Source organism: Canis lupus, chromosome 8 (genome assembly GCF_048164855.1).
Source record: "Canis lupus baileyi chromosome 8, mCanLup2.hap1, whole genome shotgun sequence".
NCBI classification, from domain to species: Eukaryota; Metazoa; Chordata; class Mammalia; order Carnivora; family Canidae; genus Canis; species Canis lupus.
In genome coordinates this window covers 69,063,444-69,085,978 of record NC_132845.1, presented here as the reverse complement: position 1 = coordinate 69,085,978, position 22,535 = coordinate 69,063,444, and the positions used below count along the sequence as shown (strand labels likewise).

General features: G+C 56.0%; 3 protein-coding genes across 4 annotated transcripts; 2 read left to right on the top strand and 1 right to left on the bottom strand.

Moving 5' to 3' along the window:
- On the top strand, positions 1-3,919 carry NAT16 (N-acetyltransferase 16 (putative)). Its single transcript, XM_072837316.1, is given in 8 exon segments — positions 1-75; positions 151-334; positions 337-422; positions 801-822; positions 1,092-1,243; positions 2,070-2,205; positions 2,208-2,291; positions 2,294-3,919. Coding segments are annotated over 8 exon segments (1,014 nt in total). The 3' UTR covers positions 2,569-3,919.
- A 5,092-nt stretch (positions 3,920-9,011) lies between these two features.
- On the top strand, positions 9,012-12,119 carry VGF (VGF nerve growth factor inducible). 2 transcript variants are annotated; one of them, XM_072837313.1, is made up of 2 exons: positions 9,012-9,226; positions 9,733-12,119. In XM_072837313.1, the coding sequence occupies exon 2, from the start codon at positions 9,753-9,755 to the stop codon at positions 11,604-11,606; it is 1,854 nt and encodes a 617-aa protein (XP_072693414.1). In that variant the 5' UTR covers positions 9,012-9,226; positions 9,733-9,752; the 3' UTR covers positions 11,607-12,119. The 2 variants fall into 2 exon arrangements, with proteins under 2 accessions (XP_072693414.1, XP_072693415.1); XM_072837314.1 differs by lacking the exon at positions 9,012-9,226 and adding an exon at positions 9,326-9,606.
- Positions 12,120-13,026: 907 nt separating this feature from the next.
- AP1S1 (adaptor related protein complex 1 subunit sigma 1) lies at positions 13,027-19,023 on the bottom strand. Its single transcript, XM_072837315.1, has 5 exons — positions 18,863-19,023; positions 16,948-17,126; positions 16,188-16,296; positions 15,038-15,175; positions 13,027-13,793 (listed from the first exon to the last, which is right to left on the bottom strand). The coding sequence occupies exons 1-5, from the start codon at positions 18,863-18,865 to the stop codon at positions 13,746-13,748; spliced, it is 477 nt and encodes a 158-aa protein (XP_072693416.1). The 5' UTR covers positions 18,866-19,023; the 3' UTR covers positions 13,027-13,745.
- Positions 19,024-22,535: the final 3,512 nt, after the last annotated feature.

The following is a 22,535-nucleotide window of genomic DNA, read 5'->3' as shown; positions in this document are numbered from 1 at the left end:
ATGAAGCTGGAAACCAGTTATGGCACAGCCAGCTCAGAGGTCCCTAAGCCAGAAAGAGGCTGATCCAGATGTGGAGTCACACTCAGACATCCCGCCAAGTCCAGATCCGAATCTGGGATTGAGGTTGAGACTGAGACCTTGGGGGTTAAGTCAGGGTCTGAGGCCAAGGCCAAGTCCTGGAGGGCCAACCCCAGGTCCAGATCATGGCCTGAGGCTAAGGCTGAGCCGTTGGACTTCATGGTAGAAACAGAACAGAAGTTTGAGGAGGTGCTGGCCATCTCAGGGAACATCTACGGTGGCCTCAACTACCTTCCCAGTCGCTACCACAGCTGGCTCCGGATCCCAATCCCAGCATGGTGCTGGCCACACACAACGGAGGAGTGGTGAACCGGCAGGGCCCAGGGGAAAAGAGGGGGAACCACGTTTGGGTGAGTATAGATCTTAGGAAGGAGAAGAGGCCCTCCTCATCTAGAGGGCTCTAAAGAGGAGCCAGTCCACTTTAGAACCAGAGTCCGGCGTGCGGATCCAGGGGCCTGGGCAACTGAGTAGGATGGAGGACACACGGAACAACGAGGAGCGGAGGGAGGGGCTGGTGAGAGCTTCTGTATTTGAGGATTCCTTTGAGGAGTTTCTGGGGGCAGGAGCGCAAAAAGAAGAGAGCAGTCAAGAGAAGGTAGACCGGAGGTGAGAGCAAGAGTGGGGTCAGGACCTCTGAGTAGGCTGAGCATGGAGAACACCCGGACACGGTGAGCAGGTGACAGGGTCTAGACGGAGTTAAGGAGACTAGTAGCAGGGACTAGGGACTAGTAGCAAGCTCCTGGGGTGGAGCCAAGGAAAGGGGGCGTGGCGATGCTCCGGGACCGGGTGCCAGGCGAACCCGATCATCTCGATCATCTCGAGATGACGAATGGTCTTTCTGCCGGCTCTGGAATTCGAGACGTGAGTGCTGAGGATATCTCCCTGGGCAGGCCCGGGTCTGGCCTGGCGCCCGGGGTGGTGACGACGGAGCGCTCAACGTGGGGGAAGAGGAAAGCCCTGTGAGCCGAGAGCCCTGGCAGGGGCGGAGGGCCCCTAACCGCCAGGGTCCGCAGATCGCGATGGCAAGGGCGTGGCGCAGCTGCTGCAGCGCTTCTGCTCCCAGCTAGTCCAGCCACAGCACCCGGGGGTCGAGGTGGCACAGCTCATCCAGGATGACCAGCTGGGCCCCCGGGAGCTGGAGAAATACCGCCTTATCCCCAAACAGGTGAGAAGGACTGGGGAGCTCAGAGAGCCAGGCGTCCTCCCCTCCTCACCCAGTCGCCGGCTTGCTATCTCTGCTGGCTCTGCCGAGTGGGGGCGCCCGTGAGCCCTGCCCCCGCACTCCCAGTCCTTATCCAGGCCCTTCTGTCCAGGGGGTGTCAAAAAGCTCCCAGACTCCGAGGTGTCAAACCCTCAGTCCTTACTCCAGATGGCTGGACCGTTACCCTGCCTCCCCTCTATGGATCCTGCCTTCCCCCAGGGACCCAAAGATCCTAACCTGAGCCTTTTTCCTTCCTCTGCGTCTCCCCTATCCTACCGACTAATCTCTTCCCTTCCCTTCCACTCCCCTCGGAGACCCAGCACACATCTCACCCCCACCCCCCACCCCCTCACCCCCCGTCTCTGGCTCCCTGGCTCTGACCCCATCCCTCCTTGGGGAACAGGTACATATTCTGAGGCCTTGCACCTGGTTCCTCCATGCTACCCTCGGGGTGTGGTGGGGTGAGGGTGGGCACAGGCTTTCACATACCCCATACCACCTGGCCTGGCACTATCGGTCCTCCTGAGGGGGCCCTACCGAGATCCCGTGGATGTTAATGTGGGAGTGAAGATGCCAAGAGGCACTGGGCTCTCCAGGCCTCCTGCTGTCCACCCCGTGCTCACCCTTGACCCCCGCAGGACATCCTTAGATCTCAACCCCACTGGCTGGGCTGGGTGTGCGGCTGGTGACGTGTGGGCCTCGGGCACCTTCTCGACGCTGCCCACCGAGGCCATGTTGGAGGCTGGTGGCGACGTGGCACACCTCCTGCTCTCGCCTTCCTTTCCCGCAGCGCGACGTGCTTCCGGACGGGGCTATCACCCAGGACTGGCCGAGCAACCTGCGCCTGCTGGCGGCTGAGGGCCTGGAGTGGCACGTGGACAGCCGCGCATACCCGCAAGTGCTCACGCTGTGCACGCGGCCCTTCTCCATCCTCAGGGCGATGACGGCACGTGGCGCTACCTCCACATCGACGCCTTTGGCAGCGATGGCGCGCAGGTGCAGAGCCAGCTTTCTGACACCTGCACCGCTAGGCCCCGCGTCTCGCCGGCCTCAACGTCATGTGCCAGGTTTTCCTAGTGCCCCAGTTATGGTCGCAGCTGGCTGACTTCTGCAGGCCGACAACTAGGGCCGCTCCTATCCGAGGGGAGAGAAGAAGCACTTTAGATCTGCCCTCTTGGACTGATCTCCAGCAAGCCCTGCCCTCCACCGTTTGCAAGCTCCGCCCCCTCCACCCGGCGCTGGCTGCTGGCTCTGAAGCCTACCCTGACCCGGAGGAGCGCCCTCCCTAAACGTTTACTCTACCTTTCTGTCTGCCATCTGGACTCCAGCGCGTCCAAACCCTGCGTCTGTGTTTCTGCCCACGCCTTGATCCGAACCGCTGTGTTTGGGGGAGGCCCTTGCGTTGCTATTGTCCACCTTTCCCCCCCTAACCGGGCAAAGAATGGGTTCCTTCCCAGGCTCATGAGCCTTTCCTGGTCGGTCCACCCTCGCCTAACAGTGAACTCTGCCTTCCTGACTTCTCCCTTCTGCCCCTTCAGGGGCGAAAGGGGGCAGAGGGATGTGCTACACCCAGCTGCCCAACACGTATTACTTTTCTTCCTCCCTCCCTTCTCAAGCTCTCAGAGCTTGCTCTGCATTCCGCTCCTTGCCTCCCTCTCAGACTCCCGTGCCTCTGCATCCTCTCCCTCCTTTCTGTGCTCCTATCCTCCTCCCTGGACCTCCCAGACACTTAGCTCCTCACGGCCCATTTGTCTGCTTCTCCATTCCTCTTCCCCATGACCCCTTCATCATCCGCCCTGTGTGCAATAGGGAGAGAGAGCACCTGTAAATGAACTAGAATTATAATGTCCTGTTGACCTTCCCCTAACGCATTTTTCCAAGCCTGCTCCCTCGGACGGGTTTCCTCCAACTTTGTTCCCTGTTGCTATTTTAAAGCCCCCTTCCCATGCCCCCGACCAGTGGCCTGAACCAGGCCATGGACCAGGGGGGTCGGGCTGGAGAGTTTGGTGTGGGGTGGGCAGGTCCCACAGCCCAGTATGGGGCTGTCTTCCGGTTCTAACCAGGCTGCCTTCTAGCGCCACTGGAACCCCCACCTCCAGATATTTTTGGACGTGCCTCCCTTTCTCTGGTTCCTTTATGCTTCTTGGACTTTGGCAGTTTTCTATTTGAATGCAAGTAGTAACAGCTGCAATTGCACAGCGCTGTCTCCTACACTGGATCCTCACATTTACCACCGAGGGAGGACACAGAGGCTCGCAAAGATCAAAGTGACTCCCAAGTCATTCAAAGTAGCTGGGAGCCTGGCAGGGACTAGAATTCAGGTGTCCCAAGCCCCAGGCACCCACTCTGTGACCATGAGTGCTTGGACTTCTTGTTGGGTGATGCACAATTGGTAGGGATTTGTTGACAGCAAGCACAGGGGGCGCTGGGGATGGAATTGAAGACATGGGCAGAGCAGGGCATCTGGAGGTGAAAGAAGGTGGGCAAAGAGGCCCGCGGCTGCTTCATCACTTCCCCCAGTTCCGGTTTTGCTGCTGTGCTGCACTGCCTTGCTTGGCTGCCTTCGGCGCCTGGCCATGCTGCCACCCTCCCTGTCACTTCAACCGAGGCTGTATTGCAATAAAACGGACCCTTAGCCCACCCTCTGTGTCTGTTTCACTTCTCAGTGGGGGAGGGATGAGACGCATTATCCTCCCCCCCTTCCCCAGCAGCCTGTATTAGAGAGGATCTCTAAGCCCTGTGGCAATGGGGCTAATGACTTCCTGGAGCTGGAGAGGGCTGCTGGCCGCTGCGCGCCCCCACCCCCACCCCAGCCAAGCGGCAGAAAGAAGCAGTTGCTCAGAAGCGAGGCGGGCAGCTGCGCGGCGCCCTGACAAGCCTGGGTCTCGCTTTCCACTGGAACTGGGAGTCTGGGGCTACCCAAATTCTATGGGCTTCTCTCCCAAGTTCCCCTTGGCATCCAGGACCGGCCTCCCCCAGCCCCACAATCCAGGCGTCTAACTCCCAACTCTCGGGCTTTCTCAGCCAGCGCGCCCGCTTTCCGGATTCCTGGGTGGGCACCGCGCAGAAGGGGGAGGAGGTGGAGGGAGCATGGGCACCGCCCCCCCCCCCCCCCTCCGCCCCCGGAGCCAAGCTCCGGAGCGCCGGAGACTGCGATTCCGAAAAGTAACACGCGGGGGCGCCAGGACGCACGGACGCAGGCGAGGCAGCGCAAGGTGGTTACCGTCCGTGTGAGTGTGTCCATGGGCGTCTTTGTGTGTCTGCGTTTCTGTACATGTGTGTACGAGTCCCAGGGTGTCCGGGTGGGATGTATTCGGGACAACGTGCCTGGTGTACCCCAGAATCAGGTACTCCAAGGGGCTTTTTGATGAAGATGATGCTTGATACGTTACTCTGTATGTGTGGATGGGGAGGTAGGACAACTGTGTATCGTCGTGTGTGCAAGGCGTAGCCTTTGAGTCCCTGAAACCGCATCTTGGATTTTTGAAGTCACATTCCCTCAGGGTTTTTACCCCCTCCCACCATCCCATGTGAAAGGAACGAGGGCTCTCAATGCAAATCTCCATTACCCTGGTCACATCTTCAGCATGTGTCCGAATGACACTGCCAGGCTAGGTGTGATATTGTGTTTGTGTAAGTGGGTGTGTCTCAGAATATCAGTGTAACTCTGAATAATAGTATGTTTGTGTGTGACAGGTGGGTCTGGAGGAGGCTGGTTCAGGATTATGAAAGTACATAATTTGCTTTCTCTGGTTAGTTTGTGGCTATCACCTTCATGGCGTGTGTGTTTTCCTTCTCAATCTCTCCAGAAGCTATCTCTGTGTCTCCCCTCATCTCATCTCTGTCTCTTTCTCTCTCTCTCATTCTCTTGGTGACTCATCTCTGCGGCTTTGCCCTCCCCCGGCTTGCTGGGTCTCCCATCCCCCACTCAGGAGTGGGTGGGGGCATGAGAGAATGGGACCCCGGAACTGAAAATCAGGGTGAGTGCCCTCTTATTATTACTTATCATTCCCAGACCCATCAGTGGCCCCCAGCCCCCCTCAGTCCCCTCCCCACTCTACTGAATTGGGCTGGGCAGGCGATAGGGCAATGATGCTTTTTAATTGGGCCATTTTCAGGGGGACCATCAGTACCTTCTTTCAGGTCAAAGTGGAGACCCCTGCCCCTCTCATAAAGTGCCCCCCTCCCTGCCTGTCCCCCAATGGCTGACGCAATGAAAGGCTGCAGAGGTGAGTCACCGGTGGGGGGAAGGGAAAGATGGGGGGACGGTGAGCTGCGGGGTCCCCAAGTCCCTGCCCTCTTTTTCTCTTCCAAAGCTTCTCAGGGAAAAGACAATGCTCTTTCTCCCCCCTCCCCTGGCTTTCCAAATCTTCAGTTTGGATCACTACTCCACTGGACCCCATCTTTTCCTGCTGCCCTCTTGGAGAGTATGAGAGATTCAGAAACAAAGACAGAGAGAAAGATTTATACAAATAACTCAGAGCAAACATCAGGCATCCCCTCCAGGTCTCCATCTCAGGATTGCCTTTTCCAGCTCTGGCTCTCCATTCTTTATCTTTCCTGCCATCTTCCTCCTCTACCAATTTCAGGCAACTGTCCCCAGTTCCAGAAACCCCTAGAGGCAGCAGGGTATGAAGGGCACAGCACATCTCTGGGAGGTGGGGTGTGTGTGAATGAGCAGACCCAGGTAGGGAACTGAGATAAAGTGAGGCAGAAACAGACTCAGAGATTCAGAGTCATGCGGACATGACCCAGATTGTGGAATCACCAAGCCTATTGCCCTGAGTGCCTCGGGATCCACCTTGGTGCCCCTGTCCCCCACTCCATGCTGACTGAGATTCTTGGGATGTCAGCATCTGAGAAGCTCCCCTGAGCTTCTGGGCTGAGAGGAGGAAGCAAGGGGTGAAGAGTTCGGGAAGAATGGAAGGAGGAACACTCTGAAAACAGGGGGGCAAGGACTGGAACTTGGGGGCTGCAGATGAGTGGCTTTACTGCACAGCAATCTAGAGATAGTGAATGTGGGGGAGGGGCAGCCAAGATCAAAGACATGGAGACATGCACATAACTTCTAACAGAAATCAAAAAGCATGGAAGGATCCAGAGAAATGCACAAAGACACATGTGTGTACAACCCCCCCCACACACACACACACACTATTGACACATCAAGCCAGGCTCACTTTTCAGACATCAGCAGATCCCCAGACTGGATGCACTCAAAGTCTACCAACCACACAGGTATATAGACACTCAGAAGTACCGGAAACCCCAGACACTCATACAAAGATATCTGGAAATAGGCAAAAACATGGCCACACAGATTGCAAGAGAATATTTCATATTTAAAGTGGAACACTATCATGCCCATCCACTCTATCTGATTAAATACACACTTGGTCTTCCTGTTCCCTTTCTCCCCCCCATATGTTTCATTGAACTCTGCACATGTGCACACACGCACATGCATATATATGTACATACACACATAGGTGCTCGTGCATGTACAAAAGCCTACAGGAACACAAACCGTTTTTCTAGGTGCCTGTCTCCCTTCATCTCACACTTAGTTGTGAACCTCATCAGCCTCTCAGTCTGCCCCCCTTGGCTCTTTCCCTCCTCTCTTCCTTCTCTCTTGTATGGCTTCCCTTCCCCCCTCCAGATGTCTGAGCCATCTCTCTGATTCATCCTCCTCGGGAAGGTAACGTGACCCCCTCCCCATCCTACTGCTCACTGTAACCAGGCTGGAAAGATAAAGGGGAAAAGAAGAGGAGGGGGAAAGAGGAATAAGAAGAACCCCCAGGTTAAGGAGTGGTCCTAGATAGTTGTGTGTGTGTTGAAGGTGGCAGGAGAGGCACAGCCTTGGGGTTGGCTGCCCCCTCCTCTCTCTGCTTTCTTTGCTATTTCCACAGTCACCTTGGTTCTCAGTGCTGTGTTTTTTTTTTTTTTTTCCTCCTCCTTTAGCCTGTTCCTTCTACCTGTTCCAGATTTCTTCCTTCCTCCCTCCCTCTCCTGTTCCCATCTCTTCTCTTTCCTCTCTCTCTACTCCTCCCCACCTCTTTCCCTGCAGAGCTGATGGGCTTTCTTCTGGGAAAGTCGAGCCACTGATGGAACCGAGAAGCCACTGCTGGCTATAGAGGGAAAGCACGTGAGTGAGTGAGTGAGTGTGTGTGTGTGTGTGTGTGTGTGACAGTGAGAGAGAGAGAGAGAGAGAGAGAGAGAGAGCAAAGGAGGGTCAGTGCTAGGAAGTGATGAGGAGGGGGTTGAGGACTGGCTCTGAAAGAGTCCCTGCGCCCCTGACAGACAGCCCTTATCTCGGTTTCCAGAATCTTAGGGTGCGGGTGCCCTGCGTGTGCCCACAGGCACCCCTGTGTCCGCAGTTCTTGTGTGTCTGGCATGTGTCATTGTCACTCCCCCCTTTCCCTGCCCACGCCCCCGCACAGCTCTCTGCCTGCACCGCAGCCCCCTCCAGCCTCCCTCCTCCCCTTCATTCCTGCAGTGGCTGCTCCCCTGCCCCCTCCCCATTTCCGTCCTCCCCCCAACCCCCGCCCACGGGCTGGTCTCCCTTCACTGGACCCGGCTCGCTGATGGATTCTCTTTGCGCAATCTGTGCGTCATCGCCCCCCCCCAGCTGTCCAAGCCCCCAACCCCAACGCCTCTGGCAGGAGATACGGACAAGGGGTCTGGTGGTAGAGAGGGGCTATCTCTGACGTTGCACACCCACCCCCACCCCTCCGCAACGCGTTCAAACCTTCCCTTTAAGCAGTGGAGAGAGCTGGAGTTGAGTCACCCCCCCAACCTGCGCAACCCCCTCCCCACCTGGTCTGCTCTCGCCCTCCAAACGTCCTTTGGGGGGAAGCAGAGGGAGGGAAAGAAGCAGGAGGAAGGTGCAGAGAGGTGGGCTGACAAGGAGCAAGCCGGGGCACCAACATACGCTACAGTGAGCTGGACAGAAGGACAGACACACCTTTTTCTCCAAACACGCACCGACTGTGAACAGACACGACATAGAGGCATACACATCCTCAGCCTTTCCCCTTTCTTCCGACTCGGACCCTTTCCAACGGGATTACCAAAACCGCAAGATTCACCCATCTGCCCCGGCCCAGGGCCGGAACCCCGCACCGCAGGTCCGCGAACAGCGCCCGCAGGCGCGCAGATCAGTCCCTCCTCTCTGGGGTTCACGCCGTCCTTGGGTGTGTTCCCCAGGACCGTGCGTGCGGTCGGGGAATGGGGAGTCCAGCCCCTTCCTCGGCTTTGGAATCCTTATCCTCCCCCTCCCCAGTATGGATCTCCTACTGATGCCCAGTCAGACTCTGGGAGTGCCCCCATCATATTCGGCTCAGCGACGCGGGCTCCCGCAGCTGCAAGTTGCTCTGTAACCCACCCTCCCGCCTTGCAACGTCTCTGCATCCACCCTTCCATTCACTCTCCCATTCATTCATTCATCCGTTTCTCCTCGTCCCTCCTTCATTCATTCATAGCCCCCTGCCCCGCCCGCCTCAGCGATTTCATTCATTCATTCATTCATTCATTTCCCCGGTGCTCGGCTAGCGCACGCCCCTCCAGCCGAGGCTCCCGGCGCGCAGGCGCGGGCCGGGAGAGGAACACATTCTCCAATCACCGGGCTGCCCCCCACCTCGAGGCGCCCGCCCGCTTCCCCATGAATGAACATTGACGTCAATGGGGCGGGGCAAGCCCACGTGACCCTGCGCTCTCCCCTTTATAAGGCGGCAGCGGCGCGGGCGCTGTCCAGCGTGCTGAAGCCGGAGCGAGCGAGTCGCCCAGAGCCGCGCGGACCCAGCTGAGCCCAACCTACTGGACGCCAGAACTCGACCGTCGCTCCTATCCCAGCCACTGCTCGGAGCCGAGGCGGACGCGTCCCGATCTTCCCCTGTCCCCACCCTGCCCCGACCCTCTTCTCCACCTCCCGCTTCGTGACACCAGCTGGTAAATACTCCGCTGTCCATCCCTCAAACCCTCGGCAGCCGTGGGCGTGAGGGAGGGTTCTCTCTCCTCCCGGATGGGGGTGTTAAAAACACAGCGGGGAGCCCCCGGTAAGGGTCCCTGGTAAATGGGGGAGTCGCCGCTTTTCTCTTGCTGCTGAAGTCGCCCACGCACCATCCGGGGAGTCCTGTGGGGAGGGAGCAGAGATTTCCCCCCCTTATCTTAGCTGCTTAGTACGTGGGCGCTGGCAGTGAGATGGCTTAGGCAAGGGGGCGAGGAGGCACTGGGGGGGGGAGCGCGGGTTGCGGACGTTTTCCCGTTTACACGACTCCAGAGATCGGCACAACATCTTCCTCCTTTGCTCCTAAACGTCCCTCTTCTGGGTAAGGTTAGGGGGATGAGGGAAGCCCTGGATTTCCTGATTAAAGGTGGGGGAAGGGGGTATAGATACAGAGAGCGGAAAATTCTTACAGAAACCCTCTCTTTCTTTGGTCCCTTCTATTTTTCAGTCTCCGGCAGTCCTTTGGTCATGAAATCGCTCAGGTTGCCGGCTTCCACCCTCTTCTGCTTCCTTCTACTGATCAAGGGGTTGGGAGCAGCGCCCCCAGGGCACCCTGAGGCGCAGCCACCTCCCCTCAGCTCTGAACATAAAGAGCCGGTAGCTGGGGACTCAGTGCCCGGGCCGAAGGATGTTAGCGCCCCAGAGGTCCGAACGGCTCGAAATTCTGAGCCTCAGGATGAGGGAGAGCTTTTCCAGGGCGTGGATCCCCGGGCGCTGGCCGCGGTGCTGCTGCAGGCACTTGACCGCCCCGCCTCGCCTCCGGCGCCCGGTGGCTCCCAGCAGGGGCCAAAGGAAGAAGCAGCAGAAGCTCTGCTGACTGAGACGGTGCGCAGCCAGACCCACAGCCTCCCGGCGCCAGAGACCCAGGCACCTGTGGCCCCGCCTCGCCCTCAGACTCAGGAGAATGGTCCCGAGGCTGGCGACCCTTCCGAGGAGCTCGAGGCGCTAGCTTCCCTGCTCCAGGAACTGCGAGATTTCAGTCCGAGCAGCGCCAAGCGCCAGCAAGAGACAGCGGCAGCAGAGACGGAAACACGCACGCACACGCTGACCCGAGTCAACCTGGAGAGCCCCGGGCCGGAGCGTGTGTGGCGCGCTTCCTGGGGAGAGTTCCAGGCGCGCGTCCCGGAGCGCGCGCCCCTGCCACCCCCAGCTCCCCCGCAGTTCCAGGCGCGTATGCCCGAGAGTGGGCCCCTTCCTGAAGCCCACCAGTTCGGGGAAGGAGTGTCTTCCCCCAAAACACATCTAGGTGAGGCATTGGCACCCCTCTCCAAGGCGTACCAAAGCCTGGGTGCCCCTTTCCCCAAGGCGCGCCGTCCGGAGAGCTCACTCCTGGGCGGCTCTGAAGCGGGGGAACGCCTTCTACAGCAAGGGCTGGCGCAGGTAGAGGCCGGGCGGCGGCAGGCGGAGGCCACACGGCAGGCCGCGGCGCAGGAAGAGCGGCTGGCGGACCTCGCCTCCGACCTGCTGCTCCAGTATTTGCTGCAGGGCGGGGCCCGGCAGCGCGGCCTTGGGGGTCGGGGGCTGCAGGAGAAGGAGGAGGAGCGAGAGAGCGTGAGGGAGGATGCGGAGGCGGAGCAGGAGCGACGCGGCGGGGCGGAGAGGGTGGGGGAAGAGGATGAGGAGGCGGCGGAGGCGGAGGCAGAGGCGGAGGAGGCGGAGAGGGCGCGGCAGAACGCGCTGCTGTTCGCAGAGGAGGAGGACGGAGAAGCCGGAGCCGAGGACAAGCGCTCCCAGGAAGAGATGCCCGGCCACCGTCGTAAGGAGGCTGAGGGGGCAGAGGAGGGCGGGGAGGAGGAGGACGACGACGAAGAGATGGACCCTCAGACCATCGACAGCCTCATCGAGCTGTCCACCAAACTCCACCTGCCCGCAGACGACGTGGTCAGCATCATCGAGGAGGTGGAGGAGAAGCGGAAGCGGAAGAAGAACGCCCCTCCCGAGCCCGTGCCGCACCCCCGGGCCGCCCCCGCCCCCACCCACGTCCGTTCCCCGCAGCCCCCGCCCCCTGCCCCCGCCCCCGGCCGGGAGGAGCTGCCCGACTGGAACGAGGTGCTCCCACCCTGGGATCGCCAGGAGGACGAGCTGTTTCCCCCCGGGCCCTACCACCCTTTTCCCAACTACATCCGGCCGCGGACACTGCAGCCGCCCGCCACCTCGCGCCGCCGCCACTACCACCACGCCCTGCCGCCTTCGCATCACTATCCAGGCCGGGAGGCCCAGGCGCGGCGCGCGCAGGAGGAGGCGGAGGCGGAGGAGCGCCGGATGCAGGAGCAGGAGGAGCTGGAGAATTATATCGAGCACGTGCTGCTCCGGCGCCCGTGACCTGCCCGGGTCCCGCCCCCGCGCGCCGCAGCAGCGCGAGCTGCCACCCCCCTCCGTGTTACACCCCTCCCCTCTCGATGTTTGCATGCTTCCCCCTGCCCCGCCCCCGGCCGCCTCCCGGCCCCGCCCCCGCCCTTGGGTCGCCCCGCCCCCGGGCTGCTCTGGGACCTGTCAGACCGCTTCCTGGATTCGAAGCCCGAACTCCCCAAACTCCCTCGAGGAGGCCCCCGGGGCCACCCCAGACGGGCGGGTGGTTTGAGCGAATTCCCTCCCCCCCTACGGGCCTCTGTCCCTACCTAGTCCCTCTAGGGACGTCCCCGTCCAAAACCGGAAAAAGCTGTTCCAGTTAATTGTGTGAAGAAGTGTTTGTCTCCCGCCCTTTGGGCCTCCCAGGAGCCTCTCCGCCCTCTCCAGATCGCTGTGAATTTACCTATTCTTTCCCTTCTCTGTTGTAAATACCCCTCACGGAGGAAATAGTTTTGCTAAGAAATAAAAGTGACTATTTTATTAGGACTTTGTTCTCCGTTATTCACCCGTCCCCTTGGGCCTCCGTGGTCCTTCCCAAGGGGCGGTGAGGGAAGCGCCAGCCACAACAACCAACTCCTTCTGTTCAAAAGCGAGGGTGGTGGAACCACTTTCAACCGTATTTAAGAGCAGAGTATGGCCTGTACCTGTTAAGAAAGCCTAAATTCCACTTCTAGCTTGGAGGTGGTGGAGGTAGTCATTGGTTCCCAGAGAGGGGCAGCTCCAGGACACTTAGAAAGCTGTTCTATCCATGATCCTCCAGCCACTTAGTACTGGTGGCTCCTCACAGTCCCTGTTCCACCTCATCCTGTCACCTCCCTTAACTGCCCCCTATACTCCCTGGTCCTGGGCACTTTACAACAGGGAGGAGGAACCTCCAGCTACAGAGACGCCCTGCTTTTCACCACTTCTAAACACTTTGGTGAACATACAGGGTTGGATATGCCCTTGAACCCCTGGTTTCTCTCTCCAAATACAACTAAACCAGCTGAATGAAATCTTCCACAAAGAAACCTCCCAGGAGTGAAACCATGTCCCCAGGAGCTGTTTCACCCTGGCCAAAGGCAGCTGGGTAGCTGGAGGCACCATGTTCAAGAGAGGCAATGAACTGACAAATCCTTTTGGAATAGGGGTGCCAAATAAATTACAGGAAGCTCAGTTAAATTTTCACTTTTGATAAACAAGGAATCTATTTGTATAGGATACCCTTATCCTAAAAATATTCATTATTATTCTAATTGAATGAGGTGTCCTCTATATGTGTGTGTGCATGTGTGTGTTGTGTGTGTTTCTCTAACTCTGGCAATCCTATTTCGGAGGAGGTAAATGGGCAGTGTTCCCATGAGTGCTGATCCCAGGGTCCTTTCATTCCTTCACAGAACCTAAGCAGGCAAAGTCCAGAAATGCTTTTCCTTTTATTTCAGAAGAAAGGAAATAAAGTCAGATGCTTCCCACACCCCACCCCTTAGCTCCTGCCTCACCCAGAACATGGAGTGAAGGAGGGACAGTCTCCCATAAAGCCTGCCCTTCCCCCAACCCTCACTTCCCTCAAGTGGCAAGGTTAGAAAAAAATTAACCATGTTGTTCCTCCCCTGGCACTGGACAGAGTCCCCACTGCGGCCGAGGACCGAGGACGAAGAGGGTAGATGAGGACTCTCAGTACTCAGAAATCCCCCCCACCTGCACCCCAGGCAGAGAAGCTGCCCTGGCTGGCTACTGGGGCAGGGTGGAGGTAGGTTATGGGGCAAGGGAGAAGAGAAGAGCCCTGAAAACCTTTTCCCTTTAACCTGACGTATTTATATATTTACAGTTAGAAGGGAGGGGAACAAGTTTTAGGTAACATTAGTTCTTCAAAGGCAGGGAATGAAAGCCAAATAGCACCCCCATTTTGGTCACATTTTCCTACCTCCTAAAACCTTCATTGGGGAGAGGGGAAAGAGGAGATACAGGTGGAGGGAAGGAATGTTTGAGGGTCCCAAGCCCACAGCTCACTCCGAAAGAAGGTGAGGCAGCAGAGGAGGGGCAGCTGGGTCCCACCAAGAAAAGGGGCACTCATGCCCTGCCTCTCCACCAGCTCCCCACAGCTCCACGAGGCCCAGGCGGGAGGGGGGGGGGCTATGCCAGACCCATCTCCTCCAGCACACTGCGAGGCGACTCATCCTCCTGAGGCAGGGACAGAGAGTGACGCAGAGACACCAGGACAGGCAGACAAGGAATGTGGGCAAGACAACGACAGTCACACGAGGGGGGGGGGGGGTAGTACAGAGAGACACAGGGAGGGGAGAGAAAAGCCAAAGTGAGCTCAAGGTTAGAACAGCTAGGGACCCTTCAGGGGAGCTGCCCAGTCTCCAGGGACTACCCTCTAGAGCCAACTGTGGTAAGGAGGGGGTTCTGGTTGAGTCCACCACCACCCAGAAAACCTAAAACCAGAAGCTTGGGGAGCAGGGGGCTCATTCTTGGTCTCTGAGGGGGAAAGGGAATGAAGCTGGGGCTGAGGGGTGGGAAGCCTGCTTTCTGGAGATTGGGGGTACCAGGTGCCAGATGGCCGGGTCCTTGTATTCAGAGTGGGGGCAGGGAGTAATAAATTGGCATCAAATCCCTGAGGGAAAGTGAACCATACTGCAGAGAAATGAGTCATTAGGGTCTGAGCAGAGCTCTAGTAACAGGGGTAGGTGTATGTGCCAGGCACTGTGTGTGTGTGCATGTGTATGTGTGTGTGTGTGTGAAGGGGAAGTTGGACCAGTGAAGTGGCAAGTTCAATTCTGCCCTTTCTCCTTCTGCAGAGATGAGCCCCCATCTCTCCCCCTCCTCAGAGCCAGCTCAGGCCAGCTTGCTTGTCATTGCAGATTCCGGTGACTCATCTCCCTGCACCAAGTCTCAGCAGTGGCACAGCAGAGAGGGGGCAGGCAGTAATGGGGTGAGGGCGGGGGTGTTGGATAGCAGGAGAACCAACAGCCAGGCACCCTCAACCCCAACCCCCAAACCCCCGCAGCCCTTTGCTTCTGTGGAGCAGAGGCTTTTGAGTGTACGTGTCCTTGTGTGTTTAAAAAGGGGGTGGGGGAGACACCAGGGAAAAAAGAATTATCTCTCAAGTGCCCCTCTCCAATTCCCTGAGCAGTCCTAAATGCCCAGAGAAGGATGGGACACAGAGGATTTGGCTGGGATGAACACCCTGGGTCTTGGGGGAAGGAGGGAGAGCTGGCACAGGCAGGCTACCTGCCACCAGGACCTCCCATGCTGAGCAGTCAGTGCTTGAGGGCAAGCTGGCCAACTGGGCGCCGTGGGGGCGGGACACCACAGGGAGGGGGGCCCCCTTGGCGGCTGGAAGGGGGCAGCCATGGGTGGCAGGCAAGGTGTCCAGGGAAGGGAGGGTATGCTTCCTCCTCCTCACTGTCCTGGGCCCGTACCTCCTGCAGCAGGTCAGCCTGCTCGATGGCCTTCAGCACACTCTTCTTGGAGGTGTCCTGGACATCACCCCCCATCAGAAACTCATCCAGGATGAAGTAGGCCTTCTCAAAGTTGAAGATGATGTCCAGTTCGCACACCTGGGAGGACAGAGAGAAGGCAGAGTTGAGTGTCAAGGGGCATTTGCATCCCACCTGCACCCTAGCCGCCTGCCTCTTTCCTTATCATGGCTCCACGTTCTTCTTGACAACTTCTCCCACCTCCTGCTCTTGCCCCAGGTCTATGATCAACTCCCTCCCTCCGCCACCACCACCAATCCCTAGGCCTTAGTACCTTGACTTTTCCTTCTCTCCTCTTGCCTTTTTCTCTGTGAACATGGAATATTACTTGCCCTAATCTACCCTTGACTGTGGTTCCTGCTGCTTTTCCCCCCAAAATCTGTGACACTGTTCCCATAGGGGCCAGGCTAGCCTCTCTCCCTGGGCACTACAGGGCAGGGAAGGAAGAGATTCTAGATCCTGGGCAGAAAGACTTGAGTTCCAAGCAGGGCTCTGCCACTACGCAGCTAGATGGACATGTCGTTTCATTTTTCTGAGTTTGTTTTCTCATCTGAAAATTGAGATAACAACACCTACTCACAGTATTAAACGAGGAGCAGACACAAGAACCTGAAAGCACTTTGTAAACTGTTAAGTGGGGTATATGTGATGGAGTTATTACTCTTCCCCATCTAAGATCTGAGCTGACTATCAATGCCCAGGCTATACCCCAGTTCAGTTAACCCAGAATTGCTGGGCATGGGACCCAGGCATCACTGATTAAAAAACAAAAACCAAGAAAACCCCCCAACACTCCAGAATAATCCAATGCAAAGTCAAGTCAGGAGCCAGTGATAAAATCTGAATGTGGTCTTCGTCCTTTTGAGACTTCTGAGCTGAGCTCTAGATGGACTGATTCTGGTGCACACCCCTCCCCTGGGCTGATTAAGGGATATGGCTAATAGGCTTATGGTTTAAAGAAGGGAATTAATTACTGTTCTCACTACTCCAACTCTGCCTCTTCTAAATCTTCCAGGCAGAGACTAGAAGGGTCCCGGGGTTTGGTAGGAAGAGGGGACTGCTGGGTACGAACAGCGTGGGTGGGGAAACTTACACTGCCGAAGTATTTGTCCAGGAGCTCCACATACCGGTGGATCAGCTCCAGCGTGATGAGCTCATTGTCTTGGCCCTCAATGGCACAGCAGAAGTAGAGGCTGGCATATCTGAGGACAGGGGCACACGTGGGGTAGCTGGAGGCGCTGCTGCATCTGCTTCAGGATCCAGGCTTCTTGCACCCAAACCTCCCATTCCTCATTCCCAGCGCAGGGTCTGGTGTCCATTGGACATAGGCGGGGTGGCCCCAGGGTATGCAAATAGTAACAACTCACTCCGTCTCTTGGTGACTCTCACAAACGGAGGCTAACACAAGCTCTTTCCCTTTGCCCTCTGACCTGTTCAGTTTGACTCAGCAAAAACCTGAGCCAAGTAATCCACCTGCTCAGAGAAGGAACTGGACAGGGTGTGTCTGTGTGCGCGTGCGTGTGCGTGTGTGTGTGTTTGGGGAAAGGTGGTGCAGGATCTATCACTGTCGAATGAGGGAGGCTGCAAGGGACACGTACGATGAACAGGATAGGGCCTTGGTGACAGAGGTATGTGCGTAAAGTAGGTGTCAGGCATGAGCAAAACAAACGGGGAGCAAAACAAAGAATTTCTTCAAGGTAAGTTTGGAAATTGAAGGAAGCTGGAGTCCATCACTGACCTCCAGATGTCCTTAGCTCCCTGTTCTCCCTGACCTTATTTCTCAGCCATTTGAACCACCGCCAGACCCCCACCAAGCAGGATCCAGATAGCTGTGAAAGTAGGCGGCAAATCACCTCTTATAGACGACTTTGAGATCCCTCCACTCCAGGAAGCTGCACATCTTGGGCTTGCGAGCCAGAACAACCTGCATAAGCTCCCGGACCATTTTCTTTCGCTCCTTGTCTGATGTGGCCAGGTACCATTTCTGCAGCCGCAGCTTTCCCTGCCGGCTGAACAGCAGCATGAATCGCATCTAGGGGGCAGGGGCAGAGCTGAGGGTCAGAGATTCTGTTCCCTGGTTTTGTTTACTCCATAAACACAGTCATACATGCGTCCTACAAGTGCAGCTAACCCCTGTCCATTCACAGCTCCCACTGGCTTCAAAAATCAGCCCTTGCTGGTCAACTCTGAGTATCCCCACCAGCAGGTGCCTTTACTTCTGGGGGCATGTCTGAGCTTTGGAGTCTGTCATTTGGGTTCAAATCCTCCTGGCTCCAGGAGTTGAGAAATTTGCCTTGGGCAATTATTTTACCTCTCAGGGCCTCAGTTTCCTGGTCTGTATAATGGATGTAATATAAGTACCTACCTGTTTGGAGGGATTAAATGAGTTGATATATGCAATTGTGCCTGTCACATGGTAAGCATTGGAACACAATAGGTGTCACTATTATCATGCCTTCATCTCTTGTTTCCTACCTCTGCCTTCCAAAGGTCAGTCAAATGCCCAGCACAGTGACAAGCAGCTCATAGATGAAGTCAAAGAGATGTCTGCTTTCTTCTGTGGTCCTTCTATCCACCACCATCCCGAAATGAAGGATTTTGTCTCTCCAGAAGCTACTTCAATTCTCCACCCCATCCTGGCCATACACCCTTGTGGATATCCCCAATACACTGCCCTCCAGTGCTAGTCATATGCCCAGGGGTAGATTCCACCCTCTCCTCTCCTCAACCATCCAGGCCTCTGGCCACTGACAGTCCTCTCTTTTTTTCCTTCTCGGGTGCCTCTTGCTATGCCCCCACTCCTCTTCAGATACCAGGTGACCAATTTCCCTTTCAGTTCCTTGGTTAAGGACACCATCACCCAGGGTGGTTCCCGAAGCTTTGTGAAACAAAGTGCACGCTGAGTAGAGTGGGGAGGAGTGAGGAGCCGTCACTACCCCGTGCACCCGCAGCTTTCAGTTCCAGGGGGTCCAGGCTACATCCTGGAGTTAGCTCCTCCCTGGACATTACCACGGCTGGAATCCGTGGGTGTTTGACACAGTACTTGCTTAGGAGGCTAGATCAGAAATCAAGGGTTTGGGGTGGTGGGGAAGGGGACACGCTGCTAGCGTGACGGGAGGGCAGCAGAGGGGCGCTTGGGAGCCCTGCGTGTCTGAGACTGGGGGGCGGGGAAGCGGGAAGCCAGCAGGAAGACGGAAGGCCTGGGCTCCGGAAAGAGAATGGGGTGGGGGACGGAGAGCCAAGAGCACGGGGTCTGGGGATCCGAAGCCTGGGTCCTGGAGAGCAAGACCTCGCGTCCATTTGGCTTTCCCACCTGCGATAAACCGAGGCAGGACGTCCACTCCTCGGACCCGGAAACTCTCCCCTCCCACACAGCCTCTGCTCTGGGCTGCACCCGAACAGAGGGTCTTGTGACCCGCCGCCCCCCGCCGCCGGCAGGCCCCGGCGCCCCTCTTCCTCGGGCGGACCTCCCTGCGGGAGTGAGTGGTCGGGACCCCTCGGACCGCCACCCGCGCGCTCCCCCAGCCAGGCTCGGGACGGTCCCGCCGCCCCTAGTCAGCCCCCTCTCGCCCCACAAACGCGCCTCCTCCCCGCCCCTTCTCCCTAAAGCCATTTCCAGCTGCTGTTCCTTCCGAGGCCGGCTGGCCCCCCCGCCCGGGTACGTGGGGCCTCCGAGGACCGGAGGAAGAGAGGGCGGCCCCCGAGGACCCCCGCAGGTGCAGCCCACGCCCCTCGGTTCCCCCTCCCCTCCCTCTCCGCACAGCCTACCATCCTGCAGCCTCCGGCTCGGCGCGACCCTCTTCGGCCACCGTACGCGCCAGCTCCACTCCCTTTCTTACCCTTTCTCCTCCTTCCCTCCCTCTTGCCTGAAGCCCCGCCCCATCCCGCCCCGGCTCGGAGGCCCTTGGAGGGGCGGACTGCGCAGGCGCCAGCGCTGCGGGGCGCGCGGGCGGGGCTGGAGGCGGAGAAGCGGAAGCCATGGCAACCAGGTCCTCGACTTCAGCTTTGAGTAGCTCTGTCGTCATGGTAACAAGGCCGTCTGGTGGGCAGGTTGGAGGATGGGGGAGGAGGACAATGAGGTCCTCGCGCTTCGGAACCTTGGGGGGAAAAAGGCGGGAAAAGGAATGAGAGGTGGAGGGGACGACCATTGGAGTTTATGAGGCAGTAGGGAGGACTGATGGAGGGCGGGGGCGATGGAAAGGGCTCAGAGTGGGAACTGGATGTGGGGAGGGAGCCCTGACTTGAGGAAGACTAGACAAAGCGTGGTGGTGATGGGGGGGTGGGGGGGGCTGACGTGACCTAAGTATGGAGTCCAAAATAGATACGCACCGAGAACCTGCTAGATGCGGCACTCGCCTGAAGTCAGAGAAATGTGTAGGTAATGAAGGAGATGGGAAAGAAAAGAAAAGGAGGGGCTGACATGAAAGTGATGCGAGGAAAAGGTGGGGAGGAGCACGCATGAGCCGAAAAGAGTCTCTTTGAGATGTTCCGGTGGTAGCACCGGTCGAAACTGAAAAGAGACAGGTGTCACCTGGACACAAGTGTAAAAATGAGGCTGTGAATTGCAACATGGACTTTTCGTGCACATGTGAGCACGCACGCCTGTGCGCGTGTGTGTTTCCTCGCGGTCAAGTAAAGTGGTTGGCACGTCGGGATAAGAGAAAATCTTCCATTTTTTCATGTTGAAAATGACGGTATTGCTTTTGAGTAGCACTTGAAGCAATTGTTGGTAAGGCCTCACCTTGTCTCCATTTTATAGTATTTTTTTCTTTCTTAAGTATTGAAGTAATATGCTATCCTTGCAAGACAGGGGGCCTAATTTGCCTGGGATGCAGTGTGGCCTCTGACCCTTAATAGATGCTTGGCCTCAGGTGAGTCATTTAGCTCTCAGTTTCCTTATTAGAAAACTGAGGATGGCCATATCTGCCTTGCAGGGCTGTTTTGAGGATGTATAGAAAGTATCCTGGATAGTCAACACTCGATGATATCGCTGTTCACTTTCTCCCTTTCTCAGCTTCTTACTTCTACTTTTTCTTTTTCTTCATCAGTCTCCTTTCTCCTCTGTCTATACCTTCAGCTTGCCGGTGACTTAGAGGTTGGCTGAACTATCTTGGTATTTTTCTTTTTTTAGGTCAAGAATAAGATGGATAGAGCCCGCTGTTGGAGTTAGGAAGGATAAATCATTACTGAGTGAAAAGAAGGAAAGGAGGTGTGTAGAAGGGGCAGAAGGCAAGAGGGATGAAAAGAGATGTGCTACTGGACGGGAGAGGAGGTTGTAGGTAAGGAAGTAATGAGCCGTGAGGCAGAGACCTAAAGCAGAGAGCTGAGCAACAGCGCATGGAAATTTGGAAGCTCTAGAGATGTGAACTCCTACACTCCTTGGAAAGCTGATACTTTCTAGAATTCCTTGTCTCAACGTGGTATGCCTCGCTGCAGAAAAGAGAAGATTCATGAGAGAATTGTTAGAAATGCAGGTTTTGCTCATGTGGAGTCCTAGACTTCAAGTGGTTCATACTAGTTTGAAGTCGGTGGACTAGATCTCTTCACTGTTAGCAACTGATGAATGTAGCGAATCTCTGAGTTAGTGGATCCCACTTGGCTTGTGTCTGCAGAGGAGGAGTTCAGAGTTCATGCACAGGGCAGTTGGGAGTCATTACGGTTGCGGGAGCTGGTGAATAACTTGGTGAGAGCAGTTTTAAGAAAGTTAATTTTATAGCAATGAGGGGGACAATTTGAAAGGATAAATGGAAGGCAGGAAGATCATCTTTGGGAATCTAGGCACAAAGATGAAATGGAGGGGGACAAGTTGGAGAGATGCCTGTAATGGGCCAATCAACTGACGTTGATAGCTCATCTAAGTAAATGAGAAGGAAGAGTCAAAGATAAGTCTGGAGGGGAGATTCACTTTTATAGGTGCAGATGGCATCTGTATTGTCACCCTACAAACCATGCTGAAACTTCCCCGGGCCATTTCTTATCTGGTTGTAGCAGTGGTTCCTGCAGTAAGGTTGGAGGGATGGCCTGAAACCTTTCATCCCTATGATTTTACGGTCTGTGTTTCTCCCTCTTGTGATGCTCTCTGCATCCATTTTTAAAAAAGGGTCCTATCCCAAGACCCCGAGATCATGACCAGAGCCAAAATCAAGAGCCAGACACTTAACCACCTGAGCCACCCACAGGCCCCTGCACCTACTTTTTGCACATTTTTTAAGTAGTCCATAGTTCCCCGATTATGTCATTAGTAGCCATGTTTGTTTTGTTTTGTTTTTTAACTGAACAATTGAGACCTTACCATGTGCTGTTCCTAATAGTCTGGACAGTTAGAATACTTTCTGTGGTAGGTATTTGCTATTCTCTTTCACCTCCCAGGCTTTAACCCCTCCTTCTAGGGTTCAGGAATCCCACCTTAAGAGTCTAAGGGGGAAAAACAACAACAACAAAACAAACAAACAAACAACAACAAAAAAAGAGTCTAAGGGGAGATAGGACAACCTCCCAGGGAAGCATGTGAAGTTTCCTGACATTCACTTTTGCAGCCTTCGTTGTGTCCACGACATTGGCATGTCTGCCAGTCCGTGCATCTGCCCAGACTTTGGTCTGGGAATGAATGAGGTGATGAGGGGGAGGTAAGACTCTGGCAGAGGGCCAGAGGATCAAAATTTAGGGTACCGATGCAGCAGTACCAATGGCAATGTCCTGTGGCCACTGAAGGTTAGGGTGGGGGCACTGATGTGATTTTGGGGTGTGGTATCTAGGCCAAGACCTCCCTCTGGTTCTCTGGCCCTCCTGGCAATTCCCCAAGCTCCTCAGTTTCCTTTGGTGCTTCCCTTAGCTAGAGTCGGTTTCTCTTTTCAAAAGCCTTGTCTGGTAAACTCGGTAAGCATGCCATCTTGTCTGCTGGATGTGCGTGTAAGTCGCCTTGTTTCTTCCACTGGATTGGAAGCTCCTTCCAGGGATGGTATCTTGTTCATCTTTTATTTCTTCACAGCATCCTTCAGTAGAGTGCTTGTTGATTAGTCATGGATCCATGACTAATAATCCATGGATTATCATGGATATGATTGGTATCCATGATTATCAAATCTAGGTATTTAAATCTTCTAATCCAGAATATGCTATTTTCTAATATTGCAAATAGTGGTAGCATGTTCAGCATCTATTATTTCTACCAGAGGATCAACTGTCTTCTTTTGCTGTTTGTGCTGTGCCTGGCACGTGCCTAACATACAGCCGGAGATATCCAACATTGGTTCAACAAGTGTACACTGGGTCCCCCATTTGAAAATTCCATTGTCCCCTTAAACTTCATTGAGTTGTTTCCTTCACCTTCCCCTGAAACCATCCCCTCTCTTGGTTTCCCATTGTGGTCAGTGTCACCGCCTTTTCCTAGGCTTGCAGACTATAATCCTGGGACATGAAGGATAAACAAGAAAGCAAGGCT